The sequence below is a fragment of the Carassius gibelio genome, chromosome A14 (assembly GCF_023724105.1).
Source record: "Carassius gibelio isolate Cgi1373 ecotype wild population from Czech Republic chromosome A14, carGib1.2-hapl.c, whole genome shotgun sequence".
Taxonomy (NCBI): Eukaryota; Metazoa; Chordata; class Actinopteri; order Cypriniformes; family Cyprinidae; genus Carassius; species Carassius gibelio.
This window is the reverse complement of record NC_068384.1, coordinates 6,785,069-6,810,578: the sequence shown is the minus strand read 5'-3', so window position 1 is coordinate 6,810,578 and position 25,510 is coordinate 6,785,069. Positions and strand designations below refer to the sequence as shown.

Genomic DNA, 25,510 nt, shown 5'->3' with positions numbered 1-25,510 from the left:
TTCTTTTCTTATTTGTTTAATGGATGAATTGAACCAGATAAGGAAGTAAAAATGACTGTTTAAAAGCATGACATGAAGTTGGTGTTTATACCGTACATTACAAGCATTAAAAGTGTTGTATACTCTCACCTAAAGAAGCCTCCAGATTTACAACAATGGCTCTTCTTTAGTATTAAAATATTCCTGTCCTTTCTCTGTGATGCTGTGTAATTTGTCTTTCTCCACGTCTCAAAAGAAACCACTGTAGTAATGACAGCTTCTCAGTCATCTCGTTGTGTTGGTTTTATTAGAGCCCATCAGCGCTTTGAGAGGGGTCACGACTACAATGAGATGATCTGGGCTCTCCGATCTGTCTGTCAGACGCTTCTTTCCCTCAGATGAACATGGATGCCTTTAACAAAAGAAGGAGATTGCAGCTTGAGTCAACATCATTCAGAAGATGAAAAGTCACATTGTCTATAATCTTCCAGCACAAAGACTCTGAGACTGGGATTGGTGTTACTCGTCCTGGATTAGGACAAAGGGTGTTTATTAAGTCCAACCCATTTAGACGCTACTGTCACCCAGCTTTAATTCCCATGATGCATCAGCTCTTTTTACATTCGGACACCTCATTAGCATCATTATCAGCACAGTTTGGGTTTTCACAGCTTAATATTCCAAGTAAAATGTTTGTGCTTCTTATATACAAGCTTTTTTATTTGCACAGATTAGTTTTCTATATGACTGCTCCCCTGCAAGGACAAAATTGGCCTACTTTGTACATTAACAAGCACAAGCAGATACACATACACACTCAGCTCAAAGCTCAAAAACCATAACAGAAGGACTTTAATCAGATATAGACAATATACATATTTACACAGAGCTCTTGTACTGATGTAACCCTGAGATGCCCATACAGTTGATCAACCTCATGCACGAGTAATTTAACTGATTTTGATCTGCAGTTTTTCATAGGATTAAAATATGGCACAGACCCCCAGTATTCAGGATCAGTATCAGTAGTCCCGTTTTCATTAACAAGCCTCAAGTGTGCAGTTTCCCTGGCTAATTTCTTCTATAAAAACATTTTTTTTGTGTGTGTCTTTACGAAGATCTGAAGTCAGAGCCACAAAATCCGAGGTTGCAGAAAGACCTGTACCTGCAGAAAGACTTTTATTATCATCTCAGTAAAATTGATGGTTATGATAGTATTGTGCAAACTGAGGCCTGTATGCATGAGTGTGTGTGTGGAAATAGCTCCAATCCAGAGATGTCTGCAGGGTTGTGGTAAGTATGATTGGTTGACTTTCCTGGCATACCAAAACAGACGGCATGACTCAATCATTTTTCAAGAATTGAGAATATTTTTTATTTTTTTCCCTTTGCTGTTTGTAGATAGACCATATTATTTGGGAGCTGGATGGCTTTGGATGCAAACAGTCCAAAAGAAAAACAATTTTCTGACTTTTATAGGATATTTGATTACAACATCATTTACAGATTTGAAATATAATTTACACAAATGAGCATATTGTTGATCTATAGTTACAGAGTGCCACAGTGATTATGTAGGGGTGGTGTTGGCGCAGTGGATAAGATGCATGCCATTGGTCGGAGAGACCTGGGTTCGAATCCACTGGTTTACACCAATGTGTCCCTGAGCAAGACACTTAACCTCTAGTTGCTCCAGAGGCGTGCGACCTCTGACATATATAGCAATTGTAAGTCGCTTTGGATAAAGGCGTCAGCTAAATGAATAAATGTAATGTAAATGTAAATGTATTTTTTCAGGCCACCCTATAGTCTCTGTCTCAGATGTTACACCCACAGACCACTGAACATCTGATGCATAACCCACACAAAATGTGTTATCAGGATCAACTAAACACTGTAAAGTTCACGGCATAGACTCTTGGCAACTGAAAATGATATCTTGAATGAATGATGCGTTTGCATGTCACTCTGTTTTGTAGGGACATCGACTTATTTTTTTACACCCTTAAAAATGCCTTTGAAAAAAAAAAAACATTATGTAATTGGCTGTTTACATGTCAGTCAAACGGTGGCCAATGAAAGCTGCTATGCAGTGGGCAGAAGCAAAAAGCTCAAGTTAGGATTTGTGTAAATGCATGGCCAAATGATTTTATAATCACCACTATTAAGCTTCCAACAGATCTTACAGTCTCTACTGGAAACCTAAAAGTTGGAAATAGAGTTAGAATAGTGTAGTTGAAATTGAAACATGTAATACATGTAGCAACTTTCCATGGCTGCTTACATTAATTTCAGATAAATGTGTATTTATAGGCTCACATTCAAGTATTTATTGCATGACTGTGTAAAGTGTAAAGGTCTACTTGTGTTTGTGTACATTCACAATATCAACAAAACGTTGTGCTTTTGTAAAATAAAGAACACAAACAGGATGCACCTTCTGCCGTTCGGTCTCTGTGAACTGGATAGTTCGACTTATAGTCGACTTGCCTCATGGTTCTGAGAAATATATGAATAGAAAGCTTGAAATGTCTACTTTTAAACAACCACTTCAAATCGAACACAAAATCCACATAAAATGTGAATTTCTCTCGCTGTACTGCGGAAATGGTGAGTCAGCATTATTAGCTTCATCTTTGCAGCCAACACTGACTCAGAAAATTAATGAATAAATAATAAAAAATGTCTCTTTGCTATTTGTTCCCCACACATTCATGGTCAGTATTTTTTCCGTTGCGCCAAGCTTCATGCGTCAATAGACTATTAAAGGCTCCAGGTTTTTTTTTCATCTTGAATGAATTTCATGAGAAAATGTTGCATTTATATTAATGAACAGAGTAGACATGAGGTTTTCATAGTCTTTTCTAGATCTCGATGTTCTCACTTTAATCTCATTAGTCTCTTTCCTACGGAAGAGGAAATCAAGTGAAGGAAAGAAGTAGGTAATGGGTCTGCATTCCTTGTAATTTCCAGTATACATAATCCATAATTAATTAATTTCTTAGCATTCTGACAGTTAAACATCTTTGCAAACTTTAAGACACAGATACACAGGAAGCAACAAATACATTAGTTGCCGTCCATATGATTTACCCATAGTATCGGCTGCTTCATGTGGGCATTGGAAGATTGAGTGTTAATTAAAAATGCATAGATGTGCGTCACACTATTTTTAGGAAATTGCTGTCTGACCTCTATTGTAGTGCTAGGAAACACATTACCCCGAGCACGCCGCTCAGGAGAATTGTGATCGGAAGCACTCTCAGACATTTACGTAGATGCAATGCATTGTGGGTAGACTCGGGTGGGTGGTTGCCCCTTGTGATCAGATTGTCTCTGCCCGAGCTGCATCTCTCAGGCTTGTGTAATTCACCAGAAGGCACTCACATACGGTAACTGATTTAGCTCTGCAGACAAGCCCCAAACATAATAGGCCTGCAATATGATCCGTGCAGCCGTACACGCAGCTCTGTAGTCGCTCTGAGATCAGAAGACGGCAAAATGCATAAAATTTCTTGTCTGAAAGAAACTGCTGCAATAAGCTTGGTGAGTATTAATGGTAAACAGCACCAGATTACCCTTATGTCCCGTTGACCAAGGCTATTTGATATTTACTGCCTACAGTAATACCAATAAGCAATGACTAAGGAATGCCTTGTCTCTGGGAAATGCAAGCTTCCGTATAAATATGCCGTCTGAGGAAAACAGCAATTTGGGGAGCAGTTCCAACCCAGCTTATTAAGTTTTATGGCAGTGTTATAGCTGATCGCCTCACTTCTGGACTTGTGGTCCCATCAGGCTATAGTAGAAGCCTCTCTATTCACCCTTCATCTACTGCATGCAAAGAGAAGCAAAGATGAGAGATGGACAAAGAGGATAAGTGGGTGCCGAGGAAAGAGGAGAACCTGCTTTAATTGTTATGCAGGGAACTACTCTGCTTTTTCTGGTGTCAGATTCATGGATTCCCATTAGAAAGCCACTAACAATCACACCGCCCTCAATTAGCCTGTTATTGCGTTCGGTAAAATTTATTTGCAAGTCAAGTTGAATGATATTGTTATTAATCAGGATAAATTAGCTTCTTCGGAAACACAATGAACACAAATTATTGGTTCTGAGTTTCGTGTTTAGCTAATAATGTTGTAAATAGCGTTCCTCTATGCAGATGTCGTCTCATTGGTGATCATTCTTTTTAATAGTATGTCAAGCTGATGGTGAAAGGGTTGAAATTCTATACATAAGTGAAAGAAAAAGGAATACCAATAACAGGAAGATGGAGATAGAGTGACCCCTGGGGAGAAAACGTCTGACTTATTTTATGGAGCCTCTATAAAGCTATAGGTACTGCGTTTTATGTTCTTGAAAGCACAGTTGCAATTCATGGGGACAGGATTGAGAAAATGTAGCAACGATTATATACACACAACAAAAGTGCAAGATCATCCACACACTGTGATTTGGGTGGTTGATGCCCAGGTCATATTTCATCTCCAAATTATAGGAACAATTTACATATAAAGAAATTACATATAAAGAAGTTTTTTAAGTGACATTGAACACGGACACGGTAACAAGCAACTCCATGATGTATAAATGCCTTACAAATTATTTATTTATTTATGAGATTTTAAAAAGCAATGCATCATTTATGCACAACTTATATAATCTTTATTATTTTTTATGCATTTATTTAATTTTGTAATGAGAATTTAAATGGTCTTGAAAAAATATTAATTTTAATACAATGATGTAGAGTTAATTAATTCATTCATATTTTCATTTTGCATGAAAATAAAGAGAATTTTAAAGGTCTTTAACTAATGCTTCTTTTTAAATTACACAATGTTTAAATTCTTTACTTGTTTATTATTTACACATGCACTTTATTTATTTAATTTTTTATCACAATAATATTTTTATGGCCCATAAATGACCATCTACCATGACGCATAAATGCATAACCATTTATATATATATATATATATATATATACATTAAAGATAATTTATTGGTCTTAACTAATGATTCATTTTAATACCATGACAAATAAAGTCTTTACTACGTACATTTATTTATCACACTAACGATAATTTAATTGTCAGAACTAAAGATTTTTAATTTGATACCATTTTGTATAAATTCTTTACTACTTTACTACTTTAGTTTACTCATGCATTACAGCATTGAGAATTTCAATGGTCTAGAATTTTATTTTCTTTATACAAAATAATTTTTTTTTTGCCTTGATCTGGACATGAAATATGACCCGGACATGTTCAAGGAGTTTTTCCTCCAGGATCCCTGGAGTGGGAGGTGATTTGTGTCCATGAACTGAATAAGACACCTGGAGGGCCGGTGATACATGGGGCCAGGAAACAGAATAACTGGTTTCAGAGGTTGGTTTGTGGTCTGCCATTTACAGTTTCACAAAGTGCTTCAAAGTTTGATTTTCAGACATTTCAATTTAGTTTTAAACAATGCATTTTCACTAATCCTGTTTTTAGAGCTGTTTTCAGACTCTCCACCTCTATCGCACTCAAGGATTATATGAAAATATGAATATGTAAATGTATTTGAAGGTGTTTCGTCCTTTGATTCAGCTAATACTTTGATGTTGGGAGATTTCTCTGCAGTCATAGTTTGATGTATGCATATGTCCATCAGATAACAAGAGGGATTGATGCACACGGTTATCTTTCTGAGACAAGGACTCAGCCTTTTGTGGTTTTAGAAAAGTTCTTTGTGCAAAAAAAACAAAACAGATCGATACATATAGTTCAGATGGTGATTTAAATGTGGATTCTTTATGTCCTTGATAAGGTCAACTGGATAAGGTCAAACTGTTCAATGTCAAGCGACTTGCTTGCACTCGTACATATTAATGTTTTTCACCGTGCACCGAGGCTTTTTTATTTTCAAGTTGGTGAGTTTCATTTCCTTTTGATTCAATTATGCATTTTAAATGGGCTTCATAAAGGGTGGTATGAGTATCGACTGTCTATTATCGGGTTTCACACATCCTGATTCCTGAACGGGCTGTTTTGCAATCCGATATCTAAAACAAAATCACACTGACTTCCGAGAATGACTCCCAATGTGATTCTGTTATCATTTGGGCTGTATGTGCTTTGTTGACATCTGTGGGTTTTGTGGCTTTGTGTTTTTAAGGTGGCCCATCCGGATGGTCTTCTTCTCACTGCGACTGCTGCTGCAAGAGCCACAAGAGCGAGCACGAGGGTGAAAGTGGCACTTCCCTAAACGAGCTCTCCACTTCCTGTTCCGAGACCCAATCGGAAGCCAGCTCTCCGCAGGAAACGGTCATCGTGCGTCCGGTCACCCGCCAGCCCAACATCCAGACTTTGGACCGTCCAGTGAAGAAGGGTCCGACCCCGATTCCAAGGAGAACTGATCTGCTCCGCGTTCGAACCGCCGGGCCGCGTGACGTCATGGCAGGGAAGAGGAAACCGGCCAAGGAGAAGATGACGCCGGAGCAGGAGCTGGAGAAATGCATCCAGGACTTCCGGCGGATTCAAATTCCAGAGCGTTTTCCGGAGAGGAAGAACATGTGGCAGTCGGAGCTCTTGAAAAAATATCAGCTCTGAAATGATTTCCTTCGGGCTCGCTGAGCCGATTAGTGCAACACAACAGAGCTCTCAGCACATAAGATGACATCATTACTCTTCTCTGCTTGGGCTTATTTGGCTCGTCTGTGTAACCATGCGGTAAGATACACAATTAACAATTCAGTGAACCTCAAGTGACTACTAAAGGCACCGGTTCTGTTTTGCTACCGGGCACAATGGCATTAAAGTCTAAACCAATTTTCACAGCGTCTAGACAAACCTCTCAAATAAAACAGATTGTATATATATTCAAAATAATCACAATGAAGTGTTTATTACCCGGTGATGCTCAAAGTGTACGCACGGACTGCACAGCACTTTTGTACGGCGTTCCTCCTGTAAATGCAATGCACATATGAGAGCTGCAGGATTGGTATGTGAATGTGTTTTGCATTATCCAATTCAGTGTTTGGCTGATGGAGAGTTTTAAAGGACTAGTTTACCCCCAAAATATTAATTTCCTGAAAACGTAATTACACTGAAGTTTGTTTCTTCATCAGAGTTGGAGCATTGCATCAGTGTCTCAGCAATGAATGCTCTGGAGTGAATGGGTGCCGTCAAAATGAGAGTCCAAACAGCTGATAAAAACATCACAATAATCCAGATGAAATCTGATGAAGAAACAATCTCATCTACATTTTGGATGGCTTGAGGGTGATTACGTTTTCAGGAAATTAATATTTTGGGGTAAACCATTCCTTTACCACAAATGTACCCCTTTATTTAAAGAGCACAAGTGAGTATGTTTCTGCGGTAGACCGATGACAATGCATGTTATGTCACTCATAAAGAGTAATGGCTCCTATTAATGAATGCATTTAATTTGTGATGTGATTTACATTATTCACCAAACATCATTCACCAGTCATGCAAACCCAGTGGAAATACATCAACAGGATCGGACTCAAATACTAAGCTGTTTCTTTTTGTCATTGTGAATGTTTGCACTGAGACTTTTGTGGATTTCGCTTGTGGGTACATGAGGATGTTTTGTTCTGAATGTGCAATGAATCATTAAATGAACTGGATTTAAAATACAATTTGTTCATTTGAGTTGGTATATTCCTGACACGTTGCGATGTTGCACCTCTTGTGGTTTCACATTAAGAGCAGGCACAGCATTTAAACTGGATTCTTGACAGAAAAATCAAGAGCTGCTTGTTTATTATTTGTGCTAAATGAATATATGTATGCAAATCAGATAGAAGAGAAATTGTCTCTTCATCAATGTGGCAGATGACCTTACCCATCTCTCTGAATTTAACAGATTATGAGCTTTGCTGAATCTAATACTAAACCGCCAGACAAATCTCTGTGCAATACCCCTTACAATATTCAGCTGATTTCAGATGCACGGTGGTGTAATCCTGCATTCTGCCGTCTGATATATTAGTTTTCTCTTTTTCTGTCACTGTGAAGGAAAATTGTTGATAAATACATGCATCACAAGTACCATTTATAACGTACTATTTTTAGCCATTAGATTCTGCTGTGTTAATACATTTAATCAAAACCAGAGAAGCTTTGGGGCAGAAGAATTGAGACAGACTTGGAAAAGTTCATGCATTTATTAAAGACAAATCAGAAATCTATAGAAGCTTGTTCTGACAATGTTTGGTTTACTTTTTCCCACCAAAGTTCTGACTTTTTGCTCAGAGTTGCATAATATGAACTCACAATTGCAACTTATAAAGATATATAATATATATATATATATATATATATATATATATATATATATATATATATATATAAAGCAGTTGTGAGAAAAAAGTCTGCATGAAAAAACGAAAAGAAAGTTTCTATGCAAAACGTTTGTGCAAGTTTCTGTGCAATTCTGACATTCAACTGTGACTTTATAACCAACAATTCTGAATTTCTGAACTTGCAACTGCGAATTTACATCATGCAATTCTTGCAAGAAATTAATTAAGACAGAACTGTGATATATAAATCGAAATTACTTTTTTTTAAGTGATAAAAACAGACTTCCATTCAAATCTGCTAGAAAACATCTTAGAAAGTTGTTATTCAAATATTCTATCATTCAGTGATTAAAATCTAAGTTGTTTATGCTGAAGAAACATGATTCACTTTGTAACCCCGGGAAGCCAGGAGGTTTAGATATGTGAGGTTTCCGGCAGCGTTTTTTGTGTAGTGCTATTATCACATTATGAGCCTGAGCTAACTGTACTTTTTTTCATCTAATGCATTAAACATCAAGTTTCCCGGTCAATATTTATGCTAGTGGGAGACTCACAGTAGACTATTGTCTCCTCTAAACAGTTGTGTGCTCAGCTTCAGTTCAAACACAACATGCATATTAACCATATAACTTCAAGACACGTTTAATTGATTTTGCAGTTGAAATATTTCAATCAGCATCAAAGGCATTTGTCATCTTCATCCTCTTTTGATCCCGCTTCAGTCTTGTCTACTTGTGCACTGACACACTGCTCTCTTTGAGAGCACGTATACAATATATAGTCTAATATGCCATAATATGTAATCATACTGTAGTTACTTTTTTATCGATTACATATTTTTTACATATTAACAACTGATATTCATAATTTTTTGATTCTCACACATACAGAAATTGACATTATATATCTTTTTTTGTCATTCAACCAAACAGATTTACTTGAAGATTTTAAGGTAATAAGTGAATAATTAAGTAACACGTGCAATGTGCTCAGTTAATGATTACATGACATGCAGGAAAAAAAAAAAAAAAATTTAATCTTTTTTAGTGAGTGTTTTCAGTGACATCAGTGGTTCAATTTCAACTCTCAAAAAATATCTTAATTAGTGTTCTGAAGATGAAGGATTAATTAATGACTGAATTAAGTTTTTGGGTGGGTCTATGGGGAAAATTAATAGAAAAAAAACCCATTTAAATATTGTCAGGCACGAATGCACTGAAATGCGGCAGAGATAAAACACCACACATAGCTGTGAATAGTCTCAGGATTTATTTATTTATTTATTTTATTTAGAAAATGTGCAGTTGACAGACATGACAGAAACACATTGATGCCAGGAATAATGTCTCAAAAAAAAAAAAAAAAAAAAAAAATTTAGGCTTAGGCTGAGGAACGCTCTACTTGCAGATTTCACTTGGTTTGATATTTTGTTTTCTAATGCATTGCACCATGCATTTTTAAGTATTGTTTCAGTCTCTAAAAACCTTTTAGGGTCACTGTATAATATTACGGTATACATCAACCAGGCTTTGTTTAATACAGTAGCTCAATGTAGGAAATAATCTCAACCAAAAGGGGCCAAAAAACATGTTCCTTTTCTCTATAACAGTACTGATGCTTTTTCAGCGCATTAATGGCATGCTGTCTAAAATGATGCATTACAGGACGTCAAGGTCTATTCTAGCATGTAAAAGTGTGTTATGTAATATATTTATTTTAGCTGCAGGATCTCGGTGTGAAGCACAGAAGATCCAGCCTCATAGCAACACTCCTAGAGTCACTAAATAAATGATATGGTTTAGTTGGGGTCTTCTGGGCGCTGTTGAGATTCATGATTGTGCTGATTCCTCCAGATGAGCCGAATTATCATCACCCCTTTGGGTCTCAGTTGAAAAGCTTTTCTTCACTTTTCTTACTGACCCAAAACTAGTATTGGATGTCTATGAACTTGTATCTGTAGGAATGTTTGAGTTGGTTATTATCTGAGGATAGCAGGTTTCTTTTCTCTTTTTCAGCCCAAAGGCACATGGATCCTCAAAGAATTCAATGGCTCTGTACAAAGCTTTTTCAAGCATGTATATAAAGGTTGGAAAGCATCAAGGCATGTCCGAGCCCAGTATTTATGTAACATCTTTTCATATATGATCTGTCAACAACTGACAGATTTTGTACAGATCCTTCACTGTCTTTAATATCATCAAATCCTGGTGGCGTGGTTGAATGGTTGGTTGAAAGAACAAAAGGGTAACCTGACAGACTGCTTAAAAGATTTATAAATGTCCATTTTTATAATTTCTTTTAATTAATGTTAACATTTGTAATATAACATATGTAAATGTTTTCTTAAAGGGTTAGTGCACCCAGAAATGAAAATTAGCCAGTGTTTTACTCACCCTTCGAGGCATCCTATATGACTTTCTTAATTCAGACGAATCCAGTCTGAGTTATATTAAACCATTATCCTGGCTATTTCGAGCTCTATCATTGCAGTTAGCGGGTGTTGCAGTTGAACAGCCCAAAAGTCGTCAAAATAAAATTTGCACATGCATAATAAAACGTGCCTCACACAGCTCCAGGGGGTGAATAAAGGCCTCCTGTAGCAAATCCATGCGAAAAATATCCATATTTCAAAGATAATAAACATTTTCTCTCACTTCCAGTATCTTCATGCAGGAACGCCTTCTTAGTTTTGGCAGAAGGCAAAATCTCATCACGTTGTATTTTATGTAACATTTATGCAGTATGCATTAACAATAAAATGAGCAGTTTTCCCATTGTAATTGGAACGTTATTTTAAAGGAAAAAAAAAACCTAGTTTCTTGGAAATGTTCATCAATTACAAATAACATCATTAGGATTTTCACAGAATGTTAATTGCAGCACTTTTTGAGAACATTTATTTTTTTCACTTTATGTATGGGTATTTGCATTGCTTTGACTGTTTTCTGTAGCTCCCACTTTTAAAATGCCATGACCTGAACGAAGCCTGAACGCTATCGGGCTGCTTTCCAGACACTGTTTTCAGCAAGTATTCAGCTAATTTTGCCTGAAGTGCTTGATTTAAAGTCTTGGTTCCTCATGAAGTGTATTCCTATTGTCTTAGAGAATCTTCCTTGCCACTGTCAGCTTTCACAGCACTGCTAGATTGTATTCTGAATGGCGTTAAAAAATAAACTGAGTTGAGCGACTGGTCAGCGAAGCAGCTAGGCTGCTGCTTTCGATTTCAGACCAACAAGACGTCCTTCAGCTACACAGTGTGGTAGGAAAGAAGCGGCCCCTTATTCAATCCAGAGAGAGCTTTCACACTCTTCTCCATGTGGTTTCTATTTTCTCTGTGCTCAGCAGCGCAGCCCTGACTCTTATCCGTGACTCTCAGTGTCGTCCCCAGAGAGCCGCCCTCAGCAGAGCCAGGCGCCAGCGCTGCAGGTGAGCAGCCCTTAATGAGAGAGGTGCCTTTGGCTCCTGCAGAAGCAATGGTGGGGAAGCGATGCAAGCCTTGTAAAAATCTGATGCTCACCTCTCTTGGCTCTAACTGTAGTTTAAAGCTGAGATAAGATACCTTTAAACAGCTTACCCTGGAGTCAGTGAGCTGTGTCTACTTCGACAGCATCACAGTCGGCTGGTGACTGCTCACAAACCTGTTCTCATTCACGCTGTTCCCGCGCTTGGCTATAGAGGAAGAGAGATTTACTGCAGCAGCTTGTCATTTTCCCCCTCATTACCTAATCTTCTCTTAAAGACTGCCTCCAAACTTACAGGAAGTCAATTAAGGCGTTCTGACCAGCAATCCCAGTGGTTATGAATCATTTCCCAGGGTTACTAATCAGGCCTGCCACAGGGCAGTACAAATGGGGCCTGCTTTCAAAAGAGGGCGAAATTAATGGCACACCGTAAAGAGGATTACAAAGACAAATAAAATCTGCTGAAACAAGGCGCCATATGTTTGGATGTAACCTGGAGTCTCACTGGCTTTGTAATACTAACACTCATGCCTACATTTACACATTAGCACACTTAAGAAATTGTTAATTACCAAAATACCAAGTTCTCTAAATAATTAGATATTGGAGTATAACCCAGTTATCTATTATAAGAATGTTTTGCTAATGTTGCCTGAGTGTTCTTTGAACATTTAAAACATCCTTTTTTTTATGTTTAAACAAAGATTCTTTTTTACGTGAACTTTAACAGAACATTCCATCAGTTTATCAGTTTGCAAACATTTATGGAATGTCCATTTTAAATGTTCTCTGATCATTCTGAAATAAGTTGTAACATTTAAAAAAATAAACTAAAATGTTTCAGAAAAAACTGTTCAATGAATGATGCATAAATTATATTGTGCTAATTGTCACATTCTGCAGGACACAAAGATTGAGGATAAAAAAGCAGTTGATTTCAAAGCCATAAAGTCCATAAACAGGCATAAGATCATAAACAGGGTAGTCCGTATTCATAATGAGGATGACCAGGAAACTATTATCACTAAGAACAGCAGTGACACTTTCAAGACTAAACAATGAAGGAGTGAAAAAACAGGATTTAAATATGGTGAGACTGATGGTGTGATGAGATACAGGTGATTGCAATGGGTGCTAAGTCTGGGCAAAGGATTATGGTAAATGTAGTATTGTAACAGAATATATACAAAATGTGTTTTAATGTTTCCCACCTAGAAATCCATTAACCCTTAATATGGCTTAATGCATTAAGACAATGACATTAAAAGACCACATCTGACATACAGTTTATTAATAAAATGTATTGTAAAGCAAGTAGATGGCCAGAATACGAACGGAACATGCAGAATGTTTTCCTCCCAAACCACAAAACACTAAGATGATAGTGACCAAAGTCAGTATATATCTTATTGTTCATACAAACTATATACAGATAAAAAAACACCTATTTTCATTATGTTTTGCAATACATTGCAAATTAGTAAAATCTCCTTCCTGTAACTGTCATTTAAATTCCATCCCAAGTTCTTTCCATCTCTAGATATGACTCGGGTCACCTTTCAGTACAAAGTGATTTTGTTCATCTGTTTTATGATCCACCAGACGTGAAATCACAAGTTTGTTCACCAAGAAAAATAATATAACACTTCTCTTCAACAAGCCACATGATATGAAGTACCCTTCATGTCTTTAGTGCAAACTTCTTAAAGGGATAGTTCACATAAAAATCTAAATTTGCCATAATTGTTTCCACCCTCAGGCCATCCAAGATGTAAATGAGTTTTTTCCTTAATCAGAAAAGAGTTGGAGAAATGCAGCATCCCATCACTTGCTCATCAATGGATGCTCTGCAGTGAATGGGTGCCGTCAGAATGAGAGTCCAAACAGCTGATAAAAACATCATAATAATCCACAAATGTGTTCTGAATTTTACCTTTTGGGTGAATTTTTTCCTTTAATACTTTATTCAATGCCCTATAAGACTAAAGCTATATGTATCTTGGAGACATTTTTTCATTTTAAGTCTGACTGAAGGTTAATATCTATTCTTGAGGGGGCACAAGCACAGAGAAGTTCTCATCAGGACCAGCCCATGTGTGACACATTCATCAGTTTGCTGCTAAAATCATTTCATGGACAGAGGTGTGGGTTATCGGCACAGTCACCTCACATGTATCAGTGCCCGGGAATTGAATTTTAGAAATAGTATGATCTCCATGCCGTTGGTTGATGACCGGTATGGGAGAAGACACGGACATGTGTAGCATATGGTTTTCACTCACAATTAAAAATCTATTCATGCATCATTGCTTCTTATTTGCTCAACTCAACATAGTGCCATCACCTTGTCATTTTGAAACAATGAACATGTGCATCATATAAAAAAAACAAAAAAACTACAGTGACTCATAAACTGTGTTGGCTGCATCACAACGAGGCTCACCACTGTACACTGAACTATCAATATGAGATTGATGTATCATATTCTTAATATTTTATGGGCAAATTACAGAAGTCACCTAAGCCTAACGTTCTTCTCGGTTGTAAAGGAATGTTTTGCATTCAAAATTTAAGCTGAAATGCTGTCATTTACCTAGAAAATATTTTCTACTCATCCCACATTACTGCATTGAAGTCTGCAGTGCAAGACATTTGTTTTTGGGATGTAAAGCAATCTAAAAGTACAGTTTGGATATAAAGCTCAGTTAAATCTAAGTTAAATTAAATTAAAATTATGAGCACACACAGTAATATATAGTGAAATCTTTATGACGCCTATTTGCTTGCAAATGGATTTCATCAGAATACATGCATGGTGTTCTTTTGAATGGCCATCAAGAGAGAAACAGGCTTTTACAGCATAATAGTGTAGTTATGACATCTACCAGCAGGGGACCATGCTATCTAAGTGGACAATGCTGACCTGCCACATTGTGATCCCTTACTTAAAACAATCGGTTTCATCTGGAAAAGTTAACTTTGTGTAACAGATCTGTTGTGAAAAAGAAGTGTGCTTAATTGCACTGAAGGTGCACTCGTAGTGTAAATAAAAGGCAAACCGAGTGAACATGCTTTAAAAGTGCACTTTATGATAATGTCACATGAAAACTTTTGTTTAAAGTACATTTTAAATCATTATATTTTAATAAGCTTTTGTAATACTTAAAAAAAATACACTTATTTTAAAGTGCTGACTAACGTACTAAAGCTAATGTAATTTGAGTTATTTGATATCACAATCAATTGTAATATATTTTAATGGCACCTTCATCATTACAAATGTGTAAATACAAATATGACTTTTCAGCTTCCATATAAATTACAGTAAATATATTTTATTTACCATGAATAAATGTACATTCAGCAATACACTTTAACCACATTTCAAAGAAAACAGTAATTATAAAAAATAAAATAGAAATTACATATAAAGATGTGCTTGAGTTTTCAATTTATGAAAATAGCATGCAATAAAGGGTCCAAAAACATAAAGACAGTTTGCACTTAAGTATATTATTTTAAAGTATCTTATTCAGTACTAAGTACTCTTTTTAAAAGTATACTGAAATGTACTTGTTTCTCACAAGGGAGAAGATTGTATCTAACTTTGCATGGACAAGACAAGTGATTTTATCTCTATTATTTATACATATTTATAACGAGTAAGTCTTGACCAAATAATGTGTTTTGTAACTTTAATTTCAGTTTAATGTCTTTCCATTTTACTGTAAACAATCTTGTTTCTTACAAAATGATTACCCGGGTAATTGACAGCATGTCGCAGGGTTTAACGTCTTATAATAAACTTGATATTTTCACCTCAGGCTAATCAGTTCAGTCTTCTATCACTGTTAAAGGTTTCATTCTCCAAAAGTGTGTTCATAATTACTACTTGAACTCATTTCTTCTTGCAGTGCACTACTAAATTAACTGATTTATCATATGCTATGTGTCTGCTCATACATCCTGAGGTTAGTATTTGGCGCTCACTCCTTTAGATGAGGAAAGCAGATGTTTCACGATGCGAGCAATTGCCCTGCTGTGATAAAAGATGCATGCTAGAATTATAGCTAAAGGTGTAAATGCTTTTTTAAGCACTGCTAATTAGTTCAGAGAATTTCTCCTATTCCAGTATGTGCGCTGATAAACGTTGGGTTTGGAGGTAAATTCTGCACTTTTTAAACATTGCCTTGAGAGAAACAGTCTTCTGCCAATACTGCTGAAACAGCCCTAAATCTGAAAGGAAATGTAAAATCTCTGTCTGTAAGGCATACTGACCACTTCATTTAGACCTAATTTAGAAATATTGATTGACTCTGTATTAATTGAATAAATCCTTCTTTTGTTGATCATGTTGTATTTATAGTTAGTTGTTTACTGTGGAAAAGCTCATCAATTGTTGCAAGCACTTAAAGCATAAGATAATTAGGTTATTCATTTATTTTTTGTTCCAGCGTGGCATTTATATTGAACAGCATTTGTATTTTGGATTATTAATATGTCAGTGCAGGAATCTTCCCTCAATGTTTTGAGAAAATGCACAAGCTGTCACAGTCATCAACCGCAACATATGGGTTCATTAACTTCTGTGCATGTGCACATCAATTGAGCTGTGCATTACACTGGCAGAAAGAGACGGCTGTTAGTGCAGTATGTGAGGGTGGGAAAGTAATTGGATTCATTATAAAGCAATTAATTGTGAGGTAAAAAGTCACAACTGGCATACTTATTATTTTGTGGCGGGAACAAAAATGCATCAGCAGAATTTTGAGATGTAAACTCAGAATTCCGAGGAAAAAGTCAGAATTGTGATGCGTACACTTGGAATTTTGAGAAAGCAGGTCATAATTCTAAGTTTATATCTCACAATTCTAACCGTTTTCTCAGAATTGCAAGAAAATCTAAAGTCTGTTGGATACAAAAAATAAAATAAAATCTGCATTACCTTTTTAGATTTTTTATTCCATGGTGGAAAAATGTGTTGCATACACTACAGTGAAGCAAGCCAGCCTTCTCACAGAATTATATATCTGCTCAACAATCTCACATACTCCCAAAACTGATATTTTGGGAAAGAAACAGAAGTCAGCCAGCTTTTTCGAAGTCAGTGTGCCATCAGAATGATTTTTAAACTGATGTTTCAAGTAAAAAAATGTACATACAGTTGCCATATTAAAGTGCGCATGAAATCAAAACAGACTCTATTTACTTTGATAATGTATAATTACTAGTCTTGTGGCAAAAATGCATCCATGGAGGTAAATCCATAGAAAAAAAGTTGACATCATAATTATGTAGAATGAAAACAACCATACATGTTTACAGTAATTTATGCCAAAAGTAAAAAATATTACATGCATGGCATTTAAACAAAATATTTAATGATGCTAACTTGATATGTTATCAAGAGGAATACTCTGTGGCACCTAATCAGGTGATGATATTTGTGTTGAGCTGCTTCATAAACACCATCACATTTATCTCCATTGCTGTGAGTGTCAAGGGCTAGAAAGGCAGAGTAATTTGCTCCTCCTTTTCCCGGTGAGTTTCGTTTAGCCTCCTGATGTGAGTTATTATCTACTCATCAGAAAACAGGGCCAGAACAGATGATGTTTACCTCCTTGATGGTGTTGTGGGGGGCAGAGAGAGCTCATTTGTCATAAAAGCTTGCACTTTTCCTCCTTTAAGTGATCTGTTCGGCCCACTCTTTAAAAGAGGAGCCACACACAGCATGCAGCTCTTCTGTGAAAGAACTTCTATTTATTAGCTGTGTTCGCTCTGCTAAGCATCATATTTATTATTGCTCATACGTAGGGTTAAAGGTTGGTTCTTGGTCAGGTCTATTATTTCGAGCGTAGTATATCACAAAATCAGAGCAACATTTCAATAGACCAGAGCAGTGTCTGAAATCACATTCTGCCTGGTTTAAAACTTGCTTCACAAGCATTACAAAAGTATCAGGGAAATCATCCAGGTACCTTTTGCCTTCCGTTTCTAGAATATTATGAATTTGTATATACTTTTCTTCAGGCGTGCGCCTTTTTGGCATACTATGTATTATATAAGTCTTTCTTTATTCTGGCGTACTGTTTTTTGCATATTATCACATTTAGACATACTGCTCTTTCACATGCCATTTTTTTTTTTTTTTTGGTTCTATGAATTCAGAAATGCTACTCTTTTGTTATATTATTTTTTTCACATACTACAAATTTGCACATGATACCCTTTTGGTATACTGTTTTCCACATACTATGAATTCGGACATACTCTGTTTTCACAATCCACAACAGTAAGAAAATGTCAGTACATGGGAAACAGTTTGCTTTGCGTATTACTCTTGCTCTTTTAATCTATTCCTATGGAACGTGAATACTGCTCCATCTGTCCAAAGAATCCCTGACTCATCAAATCAAGGCACTACAGTCATTATGTTGCAAGGTGAGCGTGGAGAGAGTCTATGAGTCCTGCTGGACTCCAGTTAAATCTATAGTCTGACCCCAGGCCTGGCTGACTTGTTTTGACTCGGGCTGTTTCTCAGATGCAGATTTTTCTCAATAGCTCCTGCGTGCTGCAGAGGCGAACAGAGACGTGAGCCACAGGGCGCCGAGGGGAAACAAGAAGAAAACTGATGATCTGAAGGAAGCATTTAAGAGGAAAGAAATAGACGTGACCTCAAAACCAAATCAGGTTCTAAATGGCACCGGACTGGAGTATTTGTCGAGCATGTTGCAGAGAGGGCGAGCTGTCGCCGCTGAAAAATGAACACAGAATAGCCTGGCTCTGTTTGTTTGCCGTGATGATGGGGTGGTTTGTGACCCATGAGAGACACTCAGGAATGCCTCGGGGTGCAGGCGACATTTTATTCATGCTATTTCATCCCACATTGTGAACACGTGGTTCATTTGCAGCCATGGCCTGCATGGGCTTGGTTCTCTTTCTCTGTCACTTCTCCTCATGTGCTATGCATATCAAGCCTGGCTTCTTCAGCCGCTCTCAATGAAGACGTGTCATCACTTTGTCAGCATGAAGTAGAATCACAGTCGTGTGAGAGTCAGGGTGCTAATTTGCAAGAATGAGTTCAAAAAAAAAATATTTTTCACAGTGAGAAAATTAGCATTTTCATGACAAATATGCATCTCTTTTCTTTAGATAGCCTTCTTAATAGCCCACTAATGGGGGAAAAATATGATTTAAAAAGTAAAGTACAGTTGTACTGTAGGTATACGTCATACGTGATATATACCTAAAACTCTGTCATTCTGTGCATTTGTGGTGGAGATTTTACAGTGACTGTTTCTGCAGGTTACAACATTATGTCAAAAGGTAGCAACAAGTGACTATAGTTATGAGTGAGTCATTTGAATCATTCGTCTGATTCGTTCAAAAGCAAGGAGTCAATCAGGGGCAAAACAAGTGACTGAGTGCGTCATATACATTTTAATAATTCATATAATGTACTGTATAAGTTATTTTAATCTAAAAAGAAACAAATTTGTATAAAAGAATATAGATAAGGATTTATAAAAAGTATAATTGTTATTTATTTCTTCTACATCAATGCTTAGGTTTTTTAAATGCATTAAAACCAAGTAAGAAGAAAGAAAATGAGTGAATCACTGAATGATTCACACAACCGATTTGTTCAAAAATAAAGATTCATTAAAGAATGCTTCTACTGTGGGTTGCTTTCAGATGCTCAGCATGACAACAAACTGTTAGAAGAAAGGGATCATTGGGGTTCTATATAGAACCATAGGGTTCTTTACTCACCTCCAACGAACCTTTTATGCTAAAAAGGTTCTATAATGACAAGAAAGAACCCTTTTGGCACAAAGGGTTCATATCTTGAATTTTGTGATCATTCACATGCATTCATAAATGCATTTGAATACACCGAATAATGCAGTGAAAGAACGCACTCAAAATGCACGCGCACTAGTATCACTTCATCATGTAACTTTACATTAGCCTAGATGCATGCACTTTTTAGGCACGATTTGTTTAGTTTTTGAATATACTTGATACTGTTAAAAGGCACATCATTAAAACAAAAAATACGAGTTCACATTTCACACCTAAACAAGCGTGGAAAACGTAATTATAACTAGCTACTAAATTAGTTAAAAATGCCTATCCATATACAGCTATGATTTGCGAAGCACAAACTGACTCAAATGATTCGCGATCCCGCTACGAACTCCCTAACTGACTCAAATGATTTGCGATCCCGCTACGAACTCCCGAACGGATTCAAATGATTCGTGATCCTTAAACTGACTCAAATGATTCGCAATCCCGCTACGAACTCCCGAACTTATTCAAATGATTCGCGATCACCAAATTGACCCAATGATTCGCGATCCCGCTACGAACTCCCGAACTTATTCAAATGATTCGCGGTCCCCAAATTGACTCAAATGATTCGCAATCCCTCTACGAACTCCCGAACTTATTCAAATGATTCGCGGTCCCCAAATTGACTCAAATGATTCGCGATCCCGCTATGAACTCCCGAACTGACTCAAATGATCCGCGATCCCGCTACGAACTCCCGAACGGATTCAAATGATTTGTGATCCTTAAACTGACTCAAATGATTCGCAATCCCGCTACGAACTCCCGAACTTATTCAAATGATTCGCGATCACCAAATTGACCCAATGATTCGCGATCCCGCTACGAACTCCCGAACTTATTCAAATGATTCGCGGTCCCCAAATTGACTCAAATGATTCGCAATCCCTCTACGAACTCCCGAACTTATTCAAATGATTCGCGGTCCCCAAATTGACTCAAATGATTCGCGATCCCGCTATGAACTCCCGAACTGACTCAAATGATTCGCGATCCCGCTATGAACTCCCGAACTGACTCAAATGATTCGCGATCCCGCTACGAACTCCCGAACTGACTCAAATGATTTTCGATCACAATACACATAATGCTATAAAAGTGTGCACATGAGAGAAATAAACAGCAGATGTTCATGTTAACAACTTCTTTAACTTGAGCAAACGCTGCTAATACACATTCATTTGTTAATAAAGTAAATTAAACAAAAACATGAATGTTTTAATGCTACTGAATAAAAATAAACGATCCATTCGAAATCTCTCTTGGCTCATCATGCAACCATGGAAAATATGTATTGCAAAATTATTGCTTTCGCTTTGTTTCATTTGTTTTGCAATTCTTAATTTTTGTTAGCAAAAAGCAGATGTATTTTCCTCAATACTTTAAATGAAATGCTTTAAATTTGTTTTTGTTTTTACTGTTTTTGTATATTTTAAACAAGGTAAATCTTTCTGATTTATTAAAATAAAAAGTCACATACATGGATTTTTCTGGGCTAAGCCCTGGATCTCCACTCACCCTAGAACCACCCCTGGTCAGCAGTTGATTATTCATTGGCTTAATTTTGGCAGAATTGTTCATACAGCAGAACTGTCAATGAGGTTTTTACTTAATTATTTTGATTACAAAAATATACATGGTAGTATTTGTTTCAGGCTTTGTGAGATTTAAAAAACAGATATAAAACAGATCAGCACATGACAGAACTGTTACAATAATACATTTTCAGTGCATGCACAGATCTCATACAGCAGATGTATAAGAAGGTTAAGCTTGCAAGCATTTAATAAAAGGACAAAAACTCGGGGGACTTCCGGCATTACATTTCAAGCAAAAGGACTGTGTCTAGATCCTTGGCCAAGTTCAGAAATGAAATCTTTGTATGGAATTGCAATTAGATACAGACAAACACATCAAAGCCACGATTACTGGTTTGTTTCCCAGTAGATAAGTGTGGGAACGGCAGCCAGTATAATTTCAGATGTGAATTAGTTTCATCATTTACAAACATGTGGGAAGCTATGTAATCATGTTACCAGTTTCACTTTGAAACCGAACAGCCGATTGCACCATATCTGATAATAAAAGGGGACTGTTTGTTTCACACGAGCTACATAAACAGAACTCAAAAAGAAGTTTTCTTTTCTTTGTGCTGTGTTGTGCCTCACTCTCCTTGTTTATGAATAGCCATGCTGAAATAAATAAAGATCTTATAAGTTCAGTGAGCATTCAGACAGACTCTTTTTGTGTGCACTGATGTTAAATGTAGCCTATTTCCCTTCTTGCATTCTTATTCACAAGTGATGGAATTCTCCTTGAGGGCCAATTGCACTCATTGGAAATCAATGGGAATAAAGCATGAAGGAATTGAAGGAGATCTATTATTTAAAAAAAAATGCTTTAGGCGTGAGGCCATTGAGGTTGGTTTTCTAATTTTGCAAGTTAATCAGCCTTAGGGTGCAGAGAAGGAGAGTCATGCTGTATGTTGTAGTCAACCTCCTCTCTCGCTCGTTTTTTCATTGTCAGTGAAAATAGAGCGTTCTCAGTGAGGACAAACAGGAGGCAGCTGGCATGCATGCATGTTTGTGTGTGTGCGTCCTATATTTAGGTCCTTTGCTTGTTCTGACAGCTGTTTATGTGTTCATCAATTAAAATACGGCTTCAGTATAGACCAAACCTTATGCAAGTGCCACAGTTAAAAATAAATAAATAAAAAAACAGAGAAAATTACATCTTACACTTTATATTTCAATCCAAGAATATACACTCACATATCATCACATTTGAAGAAAAACTGTATTTGTTGTCTGTAACAATTATGAACATATTAACACATTTAAATAGAATTCAGTATTAGTGTTATTATTAAAACATTGTTAATGAAGTTACTGTGATCTCTTGGCTATTCCATCCACATTTGTATTTAGCCTAAATGTAGGGTACTGTAAGATTGGAAATGTCTTTTCTTGGTCCTGAAATGCAATTTGAAATATATTTTGGTGTGTGTGGGTTGAAACTAAATATATTTTCTATTTCAAAAATATATTTCATTGAGCCTCACAGTTTACAATATATATTTGGCATTTATTTAACATATATATTTGTATATATTTATAATTATAATTATTTTTTATTTTTTTTGCTGTATATGACCCAGGATATATCAGATAATTTTTCTGCAAAATGAACATAATGTCCTCTGTAATGTGAGCGCTTGAGGTTTATTTCTGATGAAGGCCCGTCAGGTCCAGAAGGCAATCAGGACCTTAGACGGCTCGCCTAGAGGTCAAGCAGAATGTCACAACATCACAGATGCCACACTGATGACAGGCCGCTCTTAATGGACGTGCACAACAGTACAAGGTCACCGCCGAACCGAGGCGAGCTGAAGTGGCTTGATGCTGGAGAATCAGCGTCCAGTGGCGTGTTCACTCATTAATTCAATCATGTTCAGTGTTTCTTGTGTTATAATGTCATTACCCAGAGCTGAGAGGGACAATGCATTTCTCAATAGAGAATGACACGGGACATATATAATAACCAGCCGAACCAGAGCAGAAGCAGGATGAGAGCACAGGTGTGCTGCAGATGGATAGTAAAGATATTTGTCAGGGGACCACCTGCTACCAAAACAGCTAACATTTGGTTTCCAAATTAGATTCAAGACATTCAGACAGGCATAATTAAGTTGATCCAATGTGACAGATTTTCAACTTTGTTTCGTAGCAGGGGGTGCATCCCTTGTATTTGTCACAAATATTTTGATCTGCAGATTTGTCTGTACATCTTTTTTCTCTGGTTGCAATAATATGAACATAAGATAACATCTATGAGCAATATAATACATGCACAATAGAATTTTGTGAGTCATATATCTTTCTATAAACAATGACAGATTTCTTTCATTTTTTTTGTAAATCTTTTTCTCTGGTTGCATTGCTATGAATTCTATACGAGAAATATAATACAAGCAAAGTGTATATTAAAAACACATGAAGATGGTTTAGTCACATCTATAAAAATATTGATTTTAATACTGTGAACTGCATATTGTTTAAAGGGTGTATTCATCTATCTATCTATCTATCTATCTATCTATCTATCTATCTGTCTGTCTTCATCAGATTCCTGGAGCTGTGTGAAGTCCCATCCTGCTTCAAAAGCTTCCAGCATCATCCCTTTACCCAAGAAACCAAAAATCACAGGACTTAATGACTACAGACCTGTTGCTTTAACATCTGTGGTCATGAAGTCATTTGAGAGACTGGTGCTGGGCTATCTGAAGGACATCACTGGACCCTTGCAGTCAATATGGGATTTAACTATATCCTCTGACATCTGGACAAACCAGGGACTTATGCAAGGATCTTGTTTGTGGACTTCAGCTCCACTTTCAACACCATCATCCCGGACACCCTTCAGAATAAATTCACACAGCTCTCTGTATCCACCTCCATCTGTCAGTGGATCACCAACTTCCTGACAGACAGGTTACAGCTAGTGAGTCTGGGCACCTTCAGCACCGGAGATCCTCAGGGCTCTGTTCTCTCCCCACTGCTATTCTCCCTTTACACTAATGACTACACCTCTAAAGACGCCTCTGTCAAGCTCCTGAAGTTTGCAGATGACACAACAGTGATCGTTCTCATCCAGGATGGTGACGAGTCTGCCTACAGATGAGACGTTGAGCAGCTGGCTGTCTGGTCACAGCAACCTGGAGCTGAAGACTCTCAAAACTTTGGAGTCGATCCTGGACTTCAGGAGAAACCCTCCACTCACCATCATAGACAGCACTGTGGCTGCAGTGGAGTCATTCAGGTTCATGGGCACAACTATCTCTCAGGACCTGAAGTGGGACACTCAAATTGATTCCATTGTGGCCCAGCATAGGTTGTACTTCCTTTGCCAGCTGAAAAAGCTCAACCGGCCACAGGCACAGATGACACAGTTTTACTCTGCTATTATTGCCCACATTGAAAAAACCTATATAAACATATATTTTTCAATATAGGTTTTGATGTAGGTTTTTAATATATGTGGCATATATAAAATTGGCCGTTTTCCTATATTATATGTACATATATGCACACATATATATGTGCATAAATATACCTATATAGGTACATATATGCAATCCGAAGAAGTAACGGGTACTGACAGTTATGGATAGAAATGTAGAGCAAAGAGTACAATATTTGCCTCTCAAATGTACTTGAGTAAAGTCATGAGTAAAGTAAAGTACAGATCCCTCAAAATTTTACTTAAGTACTGTACTCAAGTAAATGTACTCCGTTACTGTCCGGCTCTGGATATCATGTTAATATATTGCCATAGTTAAATTCCATAACATGTCAATTACATGTGATACCAATTTCACGTGTTCGCATATACATAAGTTCTTGCATAATTTTTTTCGTTAATTCTTAGTTTTTGCCTTTATAATAGAAAATATGAGCTAGGCATTATGTATGACAGTCAGAAATGGGATATGAGCTACAAAATGACCAGATCCTGCCATTGGCTATATAGAAGACATATCTTGTATGTATAGGGCTTATTTGTGGAAATGAAGAAGCTATATAGGAGACCTATATGCACAGTTTGGGGATCGCGAATCATTTGAGTCAGTTTTGCAGTTCGGAGCGTGAATCATTTGAGTCTGTTCGGAAGCTCGGAGCGTGAATCATTTGAGTCAGTTCGGGAGTTCGGAGCGTGAATCATTTGAGTCAGTTCGGGAGTTCGGAATGTGAATCATTTGAGTCTGTTCGGGAGCTCGGAGCGGAATCTCGAATCATTTGATTCAGTTTGGGGATCGCAAATCATTTGAATCATTTCGGGAGTTCGGAGCGGGATCGCGAAACATTTGAATCAGTTTGGGAGTTCG

The 25,510-nt window shown here is 37.0% G+C and overlaps 1 protein-coding gene across 2 annotated transcripts in view; it reads left to right on the top strand.

Moving 5' to 3' along the window:
- kctd16a (potassium channel tetramerization domain containing 16a) overlaps window positions 1–25,218 on the top strand; it is a 30,932-nt gene extending 5,714 nt beyond the window's left edge. The window contains exons 2-3 of one of the 2 annotated variants that reach the window (XR_008186678.1): window positions 6,148–6,701; window positions 23,751–25,218. Coding sequence is in view for 1 of the 2 variants with exons in the window: in XM_052614915.1 (XP_052470875.1) it covers window positions 6,148–6,581 (434 nt within the window). In the remaining variant the exon portion in view is untranslated. Of the gene's footprint in view, window positions 1–6,147; window positions 7,643–23,750 lie in introns of those variants that run through there. The other variant, XM_052614915.1, reaches the window with a different exon arrangement.
- The last annotated feature ends 292 nt before the right edge of the window (window positions 25,219–25,510 follow it).